General features: G+C 37.3%; 1 protein-coding gene across 1 annotated transcript; it reads left to right on the top strand.

Annotated features, from left to right (window-relative positions):
• The first annotated feature begins 10022 nt into the window (after window positions 1–10022).
• On the top strand, window positions 10023–12643 carry LOC110911829 (transcription factor MYB20). Its single transcript, XM_022156480.2, has 3 exons — window positions 10023–10246; window positions 10864–10993; window positions 11867–12643. Exons 1-3 carry the CDS (start codon window positions 10114–10116, stop codon window positions 12549–12551), a joined length of 948 nt encoding a protein of 315 aa, XP_022012172.1. The 5' UTR covers window positions 10023–10113; the 3' UTR covers window positions 12552–12643.
• Window positions 12644–14977: the final 2334 nt, after the last annotated feature.

Genomic DNA, 14977 nt, shown 5'->3' with positions numbered 1-14977 from the left:
ATCCTTGCATTTTGTTCCTCATTTTTCACCACATCATCCCACTCGTTTCTCTCATGTTTCCTCTTTTAGAATGCCTCCTCGACGTAACGTTCCTCAGCCTGATGCCGAACTGGCAGCTATTATAGCACAGAAGATGGCTGCTATGCTACCTGGTCTCATAACTCAAATAAACCAAGCCACCAATAACAATGTTAATGCACCTGCTCCGTGCAACTTTAAACAGTTTAACTCGGCTAAACCGCTCAAGTTTAGTGGTACTGAAGGAGCAACTTGGCTTCTCCAGTGGTTTGAGAGTCTTGAGAGCACATTTCGCCATGTTCAGTGTCCGAACAATCGTAAGGTCGAGTTTGCCTCGAGTGTATTCCAGAAGAGGGCTCTTACCTGGTGGAATGGGGTAATGAGAGATAGAGGTGCTGATGTTGCTTTGGGTCAGACTTGGGAGGAACTCAGGGCTCTTATGATGAGAGAATTTTGTCCTCGTCACGAGCAGAGGGCACTAGAAGATGAGTTCCATGATCTGAAGTAAGACAGTGGTGAACATCGGGCTTACACAGACAGATATGAGGAGTTAAGCTTGCTCTGTCTGACAATGGTCACGCCTTTGGATAAGGCAATTGAGAGGTACATAGACAGTTTGCCAGATCCTGTTCAGGATATTGTCACTGGCAGCAACCCTACTACCGTCCGACAGGCCACTGAGCTAGCTGCAACCCTTACTGAATCTCAAATCAAAAAGGGTAAACTCCACAGAAAAGGTGACAAGAAGCAGAAACAGTCTGATAGCACCAAGGAGAGTAAGGGCAAGAAGACTGCTGAGTCTTCAAAGAAATCTAGGAAGTGCAAGGCTTCCAAGAATTTTGCTGTCACTACTCAGACTAATCAGGCTGCACAGAATCAGGCTGCACAACCTGCTGCCAAGAGGCAGTATGCGGGAAATGCACCTCTGTGCAACAGATGTAACAGCCATCACCAGCCACAGTTGCAATGTCGCATCTGCACGAATTGTGGCAAGTCTGGTCATCTTGCAAACACCTGCCGTTTTGCTCCAAATCAAAATCAGGCAGCTCAAAACCAAGCTATGCAAAACCCTGCCCAGAATCCTGCACGACCTCACTTTGCGCCTGGTTCGTGTTACAATTGTGGGGATCTGACCCACTACAGGAACAACTGCCCGAGGTTGGCAAACACAAATCAGGCACCGGCTCATGGTAGAGCTTTTAATTTGAATGCAAATGAGGCACGTGCGGATAACGAAGTGGTGAAAGGTACGTTCCTTGTTGACAACCATCTTGCTTCTGTTCTATTTGATTCGGGTGCCGATAAGAGTTTTGTGTCCTTAGCATTTGAGCCTTTGCTTTCGATGACTAGAACAGAACTAGGAAAGCCCTTGACAGTAGAAGTAGCTAGTGGTGAACCTGTTATACTCGACTCTGTTCTTCGAAATTGCCAGTTGAATCTCAATAACCATCTTTTCCCCATTGACCTCACACCGATGCAACTCGGGAGCTTCGATGTTATAGTAGGAATGGATTGGTTATCCAAGTACCATGCTGAGGTGGTATGTTTTGAGAAGTTGGTTCGTATACCGCTATCGACTGGTGAAATCTTAGAAGTTCATGGGGAGAAACCTGTTAGTGGTCTTAAACTCATGTCTTGTACCCAAGCCCGCAAATACCTACGAAAGAAATATGTTGCTTTCTTGGCACATGTCGTAGAGGATAAAGGAAAGGGTAAGATAATCCAAGATATCCCTGTTGTTCGGGATTATCCAGAGGTATTTCCTGAAGAATTACCTGGTTTACCCCCTGTACGCCAAGTTGAGTTTTGCATTGATCTTGTGCCTGGTGCAAATCCCATTGCTAAGTCACCTTATCGTCTTGCACCATCTGAGATGCAAGAGTTGTCTAAGCAGCTTCAGGAGCTTTCTGACAAAGGATTCATCCGTCCAAGCTTTTCCCCTTGGGGCGCTCCTGTCCTATTTGTGAAAAAGAAAGATGGATCAGTCAGAATGTGTATCGATTACCGTGAGCTTAACAAGCTTACCATCAAAAATCGATATCCCCTAATCGCATTGATGATCTCTTTGATCAGCTACAGGGTGCTACTTGCTTTTCAAAGATTGATCTGCGTTCTGGGTATCATCAACTTCGAGTCCTCGAAGAAGATATTCCCAAGACAGCTTTTCGTACGCGTTATGGTCATTATGAGTTTACAGTTATGCCATTTGGTTTAACTAATGCTCCTGCTGTTTTCATGGACTTGATGAATAGGGTTTGTAAGCCTTATTTTGACAAGTTCATCATTGTTTTCATTAATGATATTTTGATCTATTCTAAGACTCGAGCTGCTCATGAGCAACATCTTCGTCTTACAATGGAGCTCCTAAAGAAAGAGCAACTTTTCGCCAAATTCTCCAAGTGAGAATTCTGGCTTAAGGAAGTTCAATTTTTGGGGCACATCGTCAACGAACAAGGTATACATGTAGATCCCGCCAAAATCAGTGCGATTAAGGATTGGGATACTCCTACTACTCCTACCGAGGTTCGTTCATTTCTTGGTCTAGCGGGTTATTACCGCCGTTTCATTGAAAACTTCTCCAAGATTGCGGTTCCTCTCACTGCTTTAACTCAGAAAAGTAAACCTTTTGAGTGGGGACCCAAACAGGAAGAAGCTTTCCAGACCTTCAAACAGAAACTCTGTGATGCACCTATTCTATCTTTGCCCGAGGGTAATGACGATTTTGTTGTCTACTGTGATGCATCAAATTTAGGACTTGGCTGCGTTCTTATGCAAAGAAACAAAGTTATAGCCTACGCATCAAGACAGCTGAAAGTGCACAAGAAAAACTATACCACTCATGATCTTGAGTTAGGTGCAGTAGTCTTTGCTCTCAAAATCTGGAGACACTACCTATATGGTACAAAGTGTGTAGTGTTTACTGACCACAAAAGTCTCCAGCACATCTTTAATCAGAAAGAACTAAACATGAGGCAACGACGTTGGGTTGAACTCCTAAACGACTACGATTGCGAAATTCGCTACCATCCTGGTAAGGCGAATGTCGTGGCTGACGCATTGAGTCGTAAGAAACGTGTCAAGCTTCACTGTGTTCAGGTTCGATCTGACATTCAAACCCGCATAATTCAGGCTCATCATACTTGTGTTACACAAGACTTGATGGGTAAAGACTTACCATGTCACACTAAGCCTGAGCTTGAATTGAAAGACTTTGGGATTTTCTATTTCATGGGCCGTTTGTGGGTCCCAAGTATAGACAATCTTCACACCTTGCTTATGGATGAAGCTCACAAGTCTCGTTATTCTATTCATCCTGGTGCAGACAAGATGTATAAGGATATTCGAACCCAGTATTGGTGGCCGGGTATGAAGAAAGATATTGCCTTATATGTTTCCAAATGCCTTACTTGTCTTAAGGTTAAGGCAGAACATCAACATCCCTCTGGATTACTGGAGCAACCAGAGATTCCAGCTTGGAAATGGGAAAACATTGCTATGGATCTCATTACCAAGTTGTCGCGCACTAAAAGAGGTCACGATGCCATTTGGGTGATTGTTGATCGTCTTACAAAGTCAGCACATTTCTTGCCGATCTGTGAGGATCTATCTGCTGACAAGCTTGCCAAATTATACGTTGATGAGATTGTATCTCGACATGGTGTTCCTTTGAACATTATATCTGATAGAGATGCTCGATTCTCGTCTCGCTTTTGGAGAACCATGCAATCGGCCATGGGTACCCAACTTCATTTGAGCTCAGCGTACCATCCGCAGACAGATGGTCAATTTGAGAGAACAATCCAGACACTGGAGGATATGCTTAGAGCTTGTGTGATTGATTTTGGTGGTAGTTGGGATTCGCATCTTCCGTTGATCGAATTCTCCTACAACAATAGTTTTCACTCTAGCATCAATATGGCTCCTTTCGAAGCTTTATACGGTCAAAAATGTCGTTCACCGGTCTGTTGGAATGAGATAGGTGAAGCTCAGCTTACTGGACCCGATCTCATTCTAGAGACTACAGATAAGGTCAAGAAGATTCGTGATAACCTACAGGCAGCTAGAAGCCGTCAAAAGAGTTACACGGATCGACGACGCAAGCCCTTAGAATTTCAAGTCGGTGATCATGTCCTACTCAAGGTGTCCCCTTGGAAAGGTGTGATTAGATTTGGAAAGAAAGGAAAACTTGCACCACGCTATGTTGGACCATTCAAGATCGTTGAAAGAGTCGGAAAAGTAGCCTACAAACTTGAGCTACCTCCTAAACTTGGAAATGTTCACCCAACATTCCACGTGTCCAATCTCAAAAAGTGTTTAGCTGATGAGAACCTCCACATACCACTTGATGAAATTCGTGTTGATAACACGATGCACTTCGTTGAGAAACCTGTGGAAATCATGGACCGTGAAGTCAAGAAGCTCAAACGCAAGCGCATTCCAATTGTCAAAGTTCACTGGGAATCTAAACGTGGCCCAGAGTTTACTTGGGAGCGTGAAGATCAGATGAAAGCGAAATATCCACATCTATTCTCACAAGTTTCCTCTAAATAAATTTTGGGACAAAATTTCCTAAAGTAGGGGAGACTGTGACATCAGTGCTTGTGATATCATTGTACAAACTCTGAACATTACAATATTAATAAAACAGTGTGTTTTGATCCCAATGTTTGTCATTTATGTTTGATTTTGTGCACATGTTGATTTTTGATTGATTTTGAACTCTATATCGCTTTTTTGGAAGTTATACGCGAACTGGTGCGTAAACTTAATCAGTTCATCGCGAAAAACACTCCGGAATAGCAACATAAACTTAACATACCTTAGATAACCTTTACATAACTTAGAAATAAGTTTTAAAGGCTTTGGTATGGCAAAAACAAGTTTATTTGCTCTTAGGGACTATTTGCGTCAACTTGCAAAAGTCTGCCGTTTCGTATGGAACCGTACATTTCGGAACTTGATCATAAGTTAAACATACCATAAATAACCTAAACATAGCTTAGAAATAAGCTTTGATAGGTTCGGTGTGCGAAAACATGCTTATATGATCTTTCAGGGACTAAAAGTGTCAAAAACGGCGTAAGTTTGCATTTTCGCGCATATCTTATGTTCTGACCACATCTGGACATCCAAAATTTTTGTACACACTAAAATATTTTTATTTTAGTGATCGGCATGCAAAAATTCCATCCGTCGCTTAATTTGGTTCGTTTTCGCGTCCGTTTGAGTTTTGTCGTAATTTAACGAACAACGCGACTGTACGACCAAACGAGCCGACATCCGAGAGTTTTCCGAGCATATTTTGAGTCCTCTAAACTTTATTGACCTTGTAGAGGCTTGAAAATGGCTTAACGGGTGTCAAAAGTGCCTAAAATGGACTCAAAAGCATGCAGGGACCAAAGCTGTAATTATCTCAAGCTTGTGCTGAACCGGGGAGCCCAGGCGGGGCGCGTAAGCCCCTCCCCATTTCTTACGCGGGCCGCCAGAAGTGCCCAGTGACCAGATTTCCATTTTCAGCATTTTGTTGATAATTCAGGGGCTGTTTATGCAATTTTCTAGTGTGTTGAGCAAGTTTAAGTGATCACCAAGGCTTTTAACCTGCTTACAACCCAAGTATGGTTGAGATTTCTTGCTTCTTGACCACACAAACATGTGTCATGATCTTGTTCTTCATGCACAAGTATAAATAGCCAACTCCATTCACTAACGCAAAGTTTGGTTGAACTTTGCAACGTGATTGTAATCACGTTGGTTATAATCCTTAGTGATTATACCCGTTGATTACCACGTTAACTAGGTGTAGTGACGAGTCAAAGTTTCGGTCAAAATATGTTTTAGCACGCATTTTGCAACGGAACTACTTTAGGGTATCAAAACACTTTGTTTTGGTACCAAATCAGTAGGTTAAACATGTTTTGACATGTTTAACTCGTCACTATTAGTTTAGTGCTTGTTTAGGGTCGTAAGTTAAGCGGTCTAAACAACCGCTTACACTTTTGAACCCGACCCGTTTGTTCGATCTTTAGGATCCGACTAAGCTTAGGTAGTGATCATAGTTGCATAGGGAATAACCACTGAGGTTATACCTTATGATCACATAGGATTGGTTAGTCGTATGCTAGTTAGCTTGTATGCCCATAGGAAATGACCAAAACGCCCTTTTGAAGCATAAATCCGTATTTTGCCTATGTGAACGTATTTTTAACATATAAACTGATTTAGTAACATGTTTAGGGGTGATTGGGCATGTAAGACTTGGCATAGCACATAGTTAACCATCCGAACATAGTTTTACGCTAACGACGCCTTATAGTAGCTTATGTTACCATAATGTGTCGAAACAGGTCAAAAGCACTTAGGTAGACTTTCAAATCAGAATGATGGGACTATTAAATCATACCATATGAGTTCAATTACTCATTTGATTTATAGAACCTCATTCTATCCTATCTCCCGATTTGGGATCCGTTTATTAACATAGTTACCTATACTAGGTGACGGTTGATTCTGTGATACTTGGAGCTTTAATTGGTCTTATTCTCAAGACTAATTAGCAATCCCAAGTGAGTACATAGTTCCCCTTTTACCGTTTTCAAATACTTTGGGGTGATACACATCTACATACGTGTTACTTCCGTGCATTTCATGCTTTTATGACATAAACATGCTAGTTTCACTTAGTACACTTATAGTACATGCTTTCAATTGTTTTTTGCTATGTATGTCAAGCATGCTAGCACATTGATTTGTTACACATTTGTTGCATATGTTTAGTTAGCATATGGTTCACATTGTGTTACATGACATTACTGCTATGTATGTTTACTCAGCATGCTAGCACATTGTTTTACATGAACATTTCTACTAGGCATGTTTACTTAGCATACCTAGTACATGGCTTTCATAGCATGCTTACATTGGTTATGACATTTGGTGTGTTTAATCGGGACAATAATACATTCATTAACATTGATCACGCCGCTCGGTAGTATGTAATGGTACCATAGGAATTAACAATTCCCGTTTCCGACTTCCTAGGTTTGTTTGGAAGTTGGGAATGACAGAATCAGACTACATAATTTAGATGAACCTTTAATTTGTTTAAAGGTTTATCGCCACAGTCGCAAGGCTTGAATGTATGCGATTAACATCATTGCATAAATGTTTGTAATCATAAAGCATTGTTTTTCTGCAAAGCATAACATTTGATTTAAACTTAGGTTTATTCAAAAACCTTGTTTTGTACATTTTCTGTGGGGTTGAGTAATTACTAGTTATTCACCATACATGACATTTGTTTTCACATTGACATTATTACATAGTTAAAGTAGATGATTTCCTACTTGCTATGCATTTCATTGGTTATACATGATACATGCTACACATGACATTAAACATGGTTTAAGCATGAACATTTTGACATTAAACATGACATTTTGTTGGTTATTGATAAGTGATTTATGTAACGGGGCTATGTGTTATATGATAAAAGCATGGTGGATACGCCGCTGGTACTTCCTATATATAAGTGCTTTTATTGTATTATACATCGTTGCGTTATCTAAACCACTTGGGCAAGACATGAAACATTTTTACAAGAACATGACATTGTTTTACAAAGTATGCATTTTTATACAAACTCACTTTTACTTGGTTACCTGTTTAACCACGCATTTGTCCTTTCATCATCATTTGATTTTCATATGATTTTCACAAAGGAAAACATTTTACAAGGTTCATGACTACATTTTTGTTAAACACTTTTTAAACCACAAGTCATGAATCCTGCATAAACAAAACCTATGTATCTCACAGGCATTTTTATGCTGACGTACCTATTTTTACATGTGTTTTCAGGTGCTAATGCATGATGTTGATTGTGCTTCACTTAGGCGGACTCGGGCCTTAGTGACCTAAAAGACAGTTATTATGTTGTTTTAGTTTGAACTCAAAGACAATGTCAATTTTAATCTTAATAATACATAACTTTAATTACCATGGTTGTTGAAACAATAATTCTGTCGCATCACTCCCCGGCGTTTCCGCCACGGTTTTGTTGTTTTGAAGCGACCCTTTTAAACATCTTATAAGTGTCATCTTACAGATTAATGTATTTTTCCGGATTTTTTAGGCGGCTTGGCGGAGTAGACCATGATTTGTAGAAGAAAGCCATTTTGTCCACCTATAAGAAGCAGCCAAGGTGGGATAGCAGTGAAGAACCAGAATCACTAAAGCATTCCTTTTGTTCAGACCATCCTTCAAAAGGCGTAGATAACCAGCTCGATGTATTAGCTAGGGAAACTTGAAACTAAGTGTCAACTTGAAACTAAGTGTCAACTGTAGACTAACGACAACAAGGTGTATGCCTAGGCATACCTGATTTTGTTCACTACATATACAAAATGCAGCATGATAAATTTATGACAAGTCGCTATTAACATATATACGAATCTAACGAGTAATGTCGCGCAACGCGTGACATCGAATACCCCTAGTTGTTATATATTTGTATTTGCTACACATTTTGACCTTACGAGTGGTTTCTTTTATGATCTGATATAACTTAATTCGAGCGATTCAAATATAGATGAATTTGTTTTGCTTTTTTTATTATAATGAACCGAACCAATACTATCCAAACAACACCGTTACCGACACCATATACTCTTTTGGGATTTTCTCGGCGTGACGATATATAATATGTTATAGCAAGCATCGGTACGGTAACAGTAACGTGACGAATTGAATTGATACCGACCAAACAACATCAATTCGGTTTTCGTTTTTATGGTATTCGATCAATATATAGCACATGTTGATATCCTCTTGGGCATATCTCTTTTGGTTGCTATACCGAATGTCGTTATCGTACTTAATACTATAACAAATCGAACTGATACAGACCTGTAGCCCGCTGCGAAGCACAGAAATTCCCCTAGATTGAAAAGAATTTTAAAGGACTTGAATAGTAGTAGGAGGTTGCCATCTTAATAATAATAATAATAATAATAATAATAATAATATAAATAATAATAATAATAATAATAATAATAATAGTAATAATAATAATAATAAAAAACCTTTTTACCCTAGACAAAAAATAATATATTCATTGATTCATAGGTAATTTAGATATTTCCTAGCATCTTTTGTTTGTATGATTATTTAATTTATATATCATAATCGATAATCTTCATTTAATAAAAGGGAAAAAAACACTAACAACAACTATATATATGTAAAATCTAATAACTATATATAATATTATTTAATACATGGTTATTAATGTACAAATCTGTGTTTATTAACTTTAAAAAAAAATTGAAGACGTATGTGTGTTAAATTTGTTTCTCTACATTCCATTAATTTTTGTTGAAAACGGAATTGTATAAGAGAAGAGAATATTTTTTTGGTATCGTAAGTCATACGAGTGCAAGCATCGTACTAGTACTATATATGACGAACTGAACCCGCTCTGATTGAACAACATCGTATCAATATTACTGAACCTTTATTTTTTTAGTTTTCTTTTTCAGTTGCTATAGTGAGTTTCGGTATCATAACAAACCAAACTAACACAAATAAAGTTCCCGCCGCAAAGCGTCAAGAACCCCTAGTTAGCATATATACACAATTATGAATTTCTACAATATTATAATACAAAGTGTTGGTGATTTAAGCACTAACCACTTTAAATATTTTGGTAGGTTACTTTTAAATATTTAGATTATGTGTAGATAGTCTCCCTCCACTGGAAACAAAAAAAATATATATAAATCAAAATCATGAAGGCGTCATGTATGTATCATCAAGTAGTCTTTGAGCTATGTTCTATGTCACCATGACACGTGTATAAATAAGAAATAAATGACATAAAGTCTTTAAGATAAAAGGATAAATAATATAAAAATAGAAAAAAACTCTTGAAGCAAAACAAAAGTAAACATAAAACCGTGTTTTCTAGAGGTGACTTCACGAGTATATATATAACTCATTGTCATGAATGTTTTCCGAGTCTAACCACCTCACTTACCCCTTTGAGTTCTCTCTTTCTCTCAAGTTACTTACACATCAAAATATAAACACAAACAAGAAATGGGAAGGCAACCATGTTGTGATAAAGTAGGTCTGAAGCAAGGGCCATGGACTGCTGATGAAGACAAGAAGCTTATTAACTTCATCCTCACCAATGGCCAATGTTGCTGGCGAGCCGTCCCTAAACTTGCAGGTACGTTCAGGTCATGTCCCTTTTCGTGTTTTCGGACACAAAATAGGAACAGTGACCACGTACCTCGTGGGTGCTGAGATGTGATCGTGTTGACAAATTTAAACTGAACCAGGAGACTACTCTTGTAATAATTGATTTTATTTGTTTTTAATATATATTTGGCCATCTGGGGGTCTAAAGTTTACTAAAATTTTACTTTTCAACTAGTCAGCATTCACATCCAATCCACTAAAAATATACATACATTCCACTAAAAAACAACTCTTATATCAATATATTTCCATTAAAAACAAATACTTTTTCTCTCTCATTTTCAATATATATTACATTTTCTCTCTCCTACACTCACAACCACTTTCAATATATATTAAAAAAGTATAGGGGGTGAACAGTGTCCCCCCAAATATACAGATGAACAGTAAAAATTTCTCTCTCCTCCACTCACAACCACTTTTTATACTTATTATATTTTAAAAATCCCCCACACAGATTTTGGTGGTTTGCATGAGAATGCTAAGACCTTTTTTTCCAACTTTGGGTCTAATATTATTACTTTTTTGATACTAGAAAAACATTTACAGGATTATTTATAATGTTGGTTTGATTACAAATTTCAGGACTACTAAGATGCGGAAAAAGTTGTAGGTTGAGATGGACAAATTATCTACGACCAGATTTAAAAAGGGGATTATTATCAGAATATGAGGAGAAGATGGTTATTGATCTTCATGCTCAGCTTGGTAATAGGTGATACTTCCGTTTCTATTTCTTAAAGCGGCATGACAACTAGTCATGCATATACATGCATATACACATGATTATAAAGTTACTGCTAGAAGAGAGAGAGAGTAAACTTTTCTTTGGAAAACTTTTCGTTTTTTGGAAAAGAAATTCATTGGAAAACTATATATGATACAATAATTCAAGTTTTTTTTTTTTTTAACGGCCAACGAATCCTCCAAATGGGCTACTGGCGAAATTCATCACATCGGGATACACTCGCCTTCCGAACCGGGGAAAACCCTCACCTAGGGCCGAAGCCCGTGAACACTCGCCCGAAGGCACGACAGTGCGGTGAGGTAAAACCCGCTCAGTTCAAGGATCGAACTAGCGATCGCCGCCTACTCGCCTAGTCTCCCATCATCACCAGGTGCCGCAGAGACTAAATGCTATGGGTAGGAATTGAACTTGGATCACTTGGAACACAAGATCTCTCCCTTACCACTCCACCACTAGCTCATTGGCATACAATAATTCAAGTGTTATCGATCTATTGTTTTATGCGCATGCAGGGTTTGATGAATAATATTATGGCATATGGACAAAATTTCTTTATATATTTTATACTATATATGAATATGAATCTGATATTCGAGTTAATAATTATAAACCAGACAACGTGATTGAGCCAATTGTAATGCCTATAAAGTTTATGGTCCAGTAGCGCATTATTATTATTATTATTATTTTCTTTTTGTTTTTAAAGGAAAAGGCTCTCATGCTTTTGAACATAGTGCATGATGAAAACGATTCTTTCTATACAAGTAGACCCAAATTACTAAAAAAAATATGTATTGTTAATGATTTTAATAATTCTTTTTCCATTGGTATCGATTATAGGTGGTCAAAGATTGCATCTAATCTTCCTGGACGAACAGATAACGAAATCAAGAATCACTGGAACACCCATATAAAGAAAAAACTCAAAAAAATGGGGATCGATCCTCTCACCCATAAACCGCTCCCTCTTCCTACTCCTCCCGCGCCAACCGACCAACAATCGTCACCACAACCAGTCGACGAAGCACCACAAATGGTAGAAACTGTATTTCCTGAACCGATGATCATCGAGTTAGCTAAGGATGAACATGAAGTAAACAAAAGAATTGTAGAAGGGTCTCAAGTGGATGAATTTTGCATGGATGAAATTCCTTTAATAGAACCTCATGAGATCCTACTTTTTACTGAGAGTAACAATTTACCACCTTTATCCTCTTCATCTTCATCATCTTCGACATCGTCAAATCACGACATTTCAGCTTGCAACCAGAATGTCGTACATGATGAACTAGATCAGCCTTTGCCAAGTATTGATCAATGGTGTTCCAACAACTTTGATGCAGGATTCTTGGGTAATGATGCTGCTGCTGATGATGAGTTCCTCACCAATTTGAACATGTTGATCAATGATGAGTTTGAAATTGACACGACAATTGAAAGTGATGCTACTTTTGCACCAGATCTCACCCACTACTCAAAAATGCTCATGAATGATGACGCATGGGAATTCGAACAACTTTTGTGAATGTTATCCCTTTTTTACCAATCTTTTAGGAAACAGATAAATAAGATAAATAAATAACAAGGTGATGGTGATGACATCCTTATTATTTGTTATGTTTTTCCTGAAATGCATGTATGTTAATAGTGAAAATATCAATTGTTTAGTGAAAAATAGAAATTTTGGTTGAAAAATGAAATGAACTTAAAGGATTCACATCCCATACCTCATACCCAGAACTTTAAAATTTAAGAAAATTAATAAAAAAAGGTCACAACATCCTATTCGTTATCCTTATACCTTATTCATATATTTCAAGAAAAAAACTCTTATGTTTTTATGGATAAGGAATGTGATGCAGAAGGGTTTTATAAAATGAAAGTTAAATTTATAGAATAATGATTTTTAGTTTTTTTTTTTTTTTTTTTTTTTTTTTTTTTTTTTTTTGAACGCTTAGTGTTAAATCTATGACCTTTCCTTTAATAATTGTAAACTATTATACGTAGTCTTATATCTATGACCTTTCCTTTAAGGACATATACCTCTAATAATTGAACTAGTTATATTGCATGAATAAAGATAAAAAATGAGACGTGAACACTCCAAATAAAATTTAAATTTTGAAAAGGTGGACAATAACCACAGAATTCCATGTTCGTTATATGTCAGAATAATTTAATGATTGCAAGACGCACTATAGATGTCAACTCTTCAATTACTGACGATTATCGATCACCAACCTTCAAAGTGATGAATATTAGGCTTCATTTCCAATGACATAAGCCATGACAATCTGCTGAACAAGTACACATACAATTACCAGTAATCTCTAGATCAAGTGGTGAAAGGCTTATATTTCTCTTGAGAGATGCAAGTTCAACTTCCGCTTGGTGCAGAGTGAGGTATTGGTGAGCAATGATAGAAGACTCAATGAAACTTGGGTTCGATCCTTGAGCCAAACGGGTTTTACCTGTAATTTCACCGTCGTGCCTACGGGCGGGTGGGTTACCGGGTTTTCCCTGGAATTGGTGGTGGACTCGGGTTACTCTCGGAGTACTGCGTTTGGTCCAGTGAGTGCTCCGAGAGTGCTCGAGATTGATTCTGTTGGCCGTTAAAAAAAATACACATACAATTCTCTTTTTAACCAGTCAATCCATAGAAAAAAGAAAAAAAACACACACATACACAACCACACATATATATGAAATATAGAAACTTACATTTTAGGGGTTAATAAAGATACAAATAAGATCTTGTTTAAAACCAACTATACCTGTCGTGACAAAGGTTGTTGATGCAGCTTTTTTTATGTTAAATTATTCTATACAGGTCAGGGATACCAGTCGAACACGAACCCGATAGGTTAACTGAAACTATCACATTTGCAATGGGTTTGAAGTCAGGTAATCGGGTATGTGATCAGGTTTGGAATTAGTTTTTATAATTTTTTTCACGGGTTTGGACGGATTTGGGATTTAAGGATACACCCATTTACCCCACCCAATTACCCATTTCAGTCTACCGGTTTACCCGAATGCATACTCAATATAATTTCTTTTATTTCTTTTAAATATGTGTGTGTATATATGATATATCAATTGGCATATACTATTTTTATCATCTATACATTTAAGTATTTTTTATATATATTTTAGTATTCAATATAAAAACATTGTTGTTTTTCTAATATATTTTTATAGTGATAATGCTAAATGTAATTGATTAGTAGTTGCCCGATAGATACTGATGAGTTTTGGGTCAGCTATACTCAACGGATATATATATATATATATATATATATATAAGGGACTGCTAAAATGAGAACCACCTCGAGTTGTAAGAACCGTGAGAACTACACCGTACGGGGCGAGGTGGACCAAACTTTTTTTTCATAAACGTAGATGCGTGTATTATAAACACATTTGTACAAAAAATAAAAAAAAAATGTCGTGTGTGTAGTTTTGAGCACCACAAGTTTGTGTTTACAGGTACCGTAAATCTTACCGGAAAATTTACGGTACCCGTAAACACAAACTTGTGGTGCTCAAAACTACACACATTACATTTCTTTTTGAATTTTTTTTACAAATGTGTTTATAATACACGCATCTACGTTTACGAAAAATTTTTTTGGTCCAACTCGCTCCGGATCAAGTAGTTCTCACGGTTCTTACAACTGTAGGTGGTTCTTATTTTAGCGCAATTATATATATATATATATATATATATATAGGGGACCGCTAAAATGAAAACCACCTCTAGTTGTAAGAACCGCGAGAACCAGTTCCTAACCATTAGATCTTCAAGATCAATGGATGAGATTAAAAGTAGTTAATATTATTATTAAATAGTTTTTGTCTTATTATTTTAATCCAAAAGGGTAGGGTAATTTAGTAAAATTATTTTTTTTGTCTTTTAGTCTTTATTATTTTTTTATTACTTTTTTGTTT

The sequence above is a fragment of the Helianthus annuus genome, chromosome 15 (genome assembly GCF_002127325.2).
Source record: "Helianthus annuus cultivar XRQ/B chromosome 15, HanXRQr2.0-SUNRISE, whole genome shotgun sequence".
Classification (NCBI taxonomy): domain Eukaryota; kingdom Viridiplantae; phylum Streptophyta; class Magnoliopsida; order Asterales; family Asteraceae; genus Helianthus; species Helianthus annuus.
This window is presented reverse-complemented; position numbering and strand designations above follow the sequence as displayed.

Excerpts from the sequence above, each read along its gene's own strand:
- LOC110911829 (XM_022156480.2), top strand. The coding sequence starts at position 10,114 with ATGGGAAGGCAACCATGTTGTGATAAAGTAGGTCTGAAGCAAGGGCCA. Across the intron at positions 10,247-10,863 it reads AGCCGTCCCTAAACTTGCAG|GACTACTAAGATGCGGAAAA; the intron begins GTACGTTCAGGT and ends TACAAATTTCAG. Across the intron at positions 10,994-11,866 it reads CATGCTCAGCTTGGTAATAG|GTGGTCAAAGATTGCATCTA; the intron begins GTGATACTTCCG and ends TATCGATTATAG.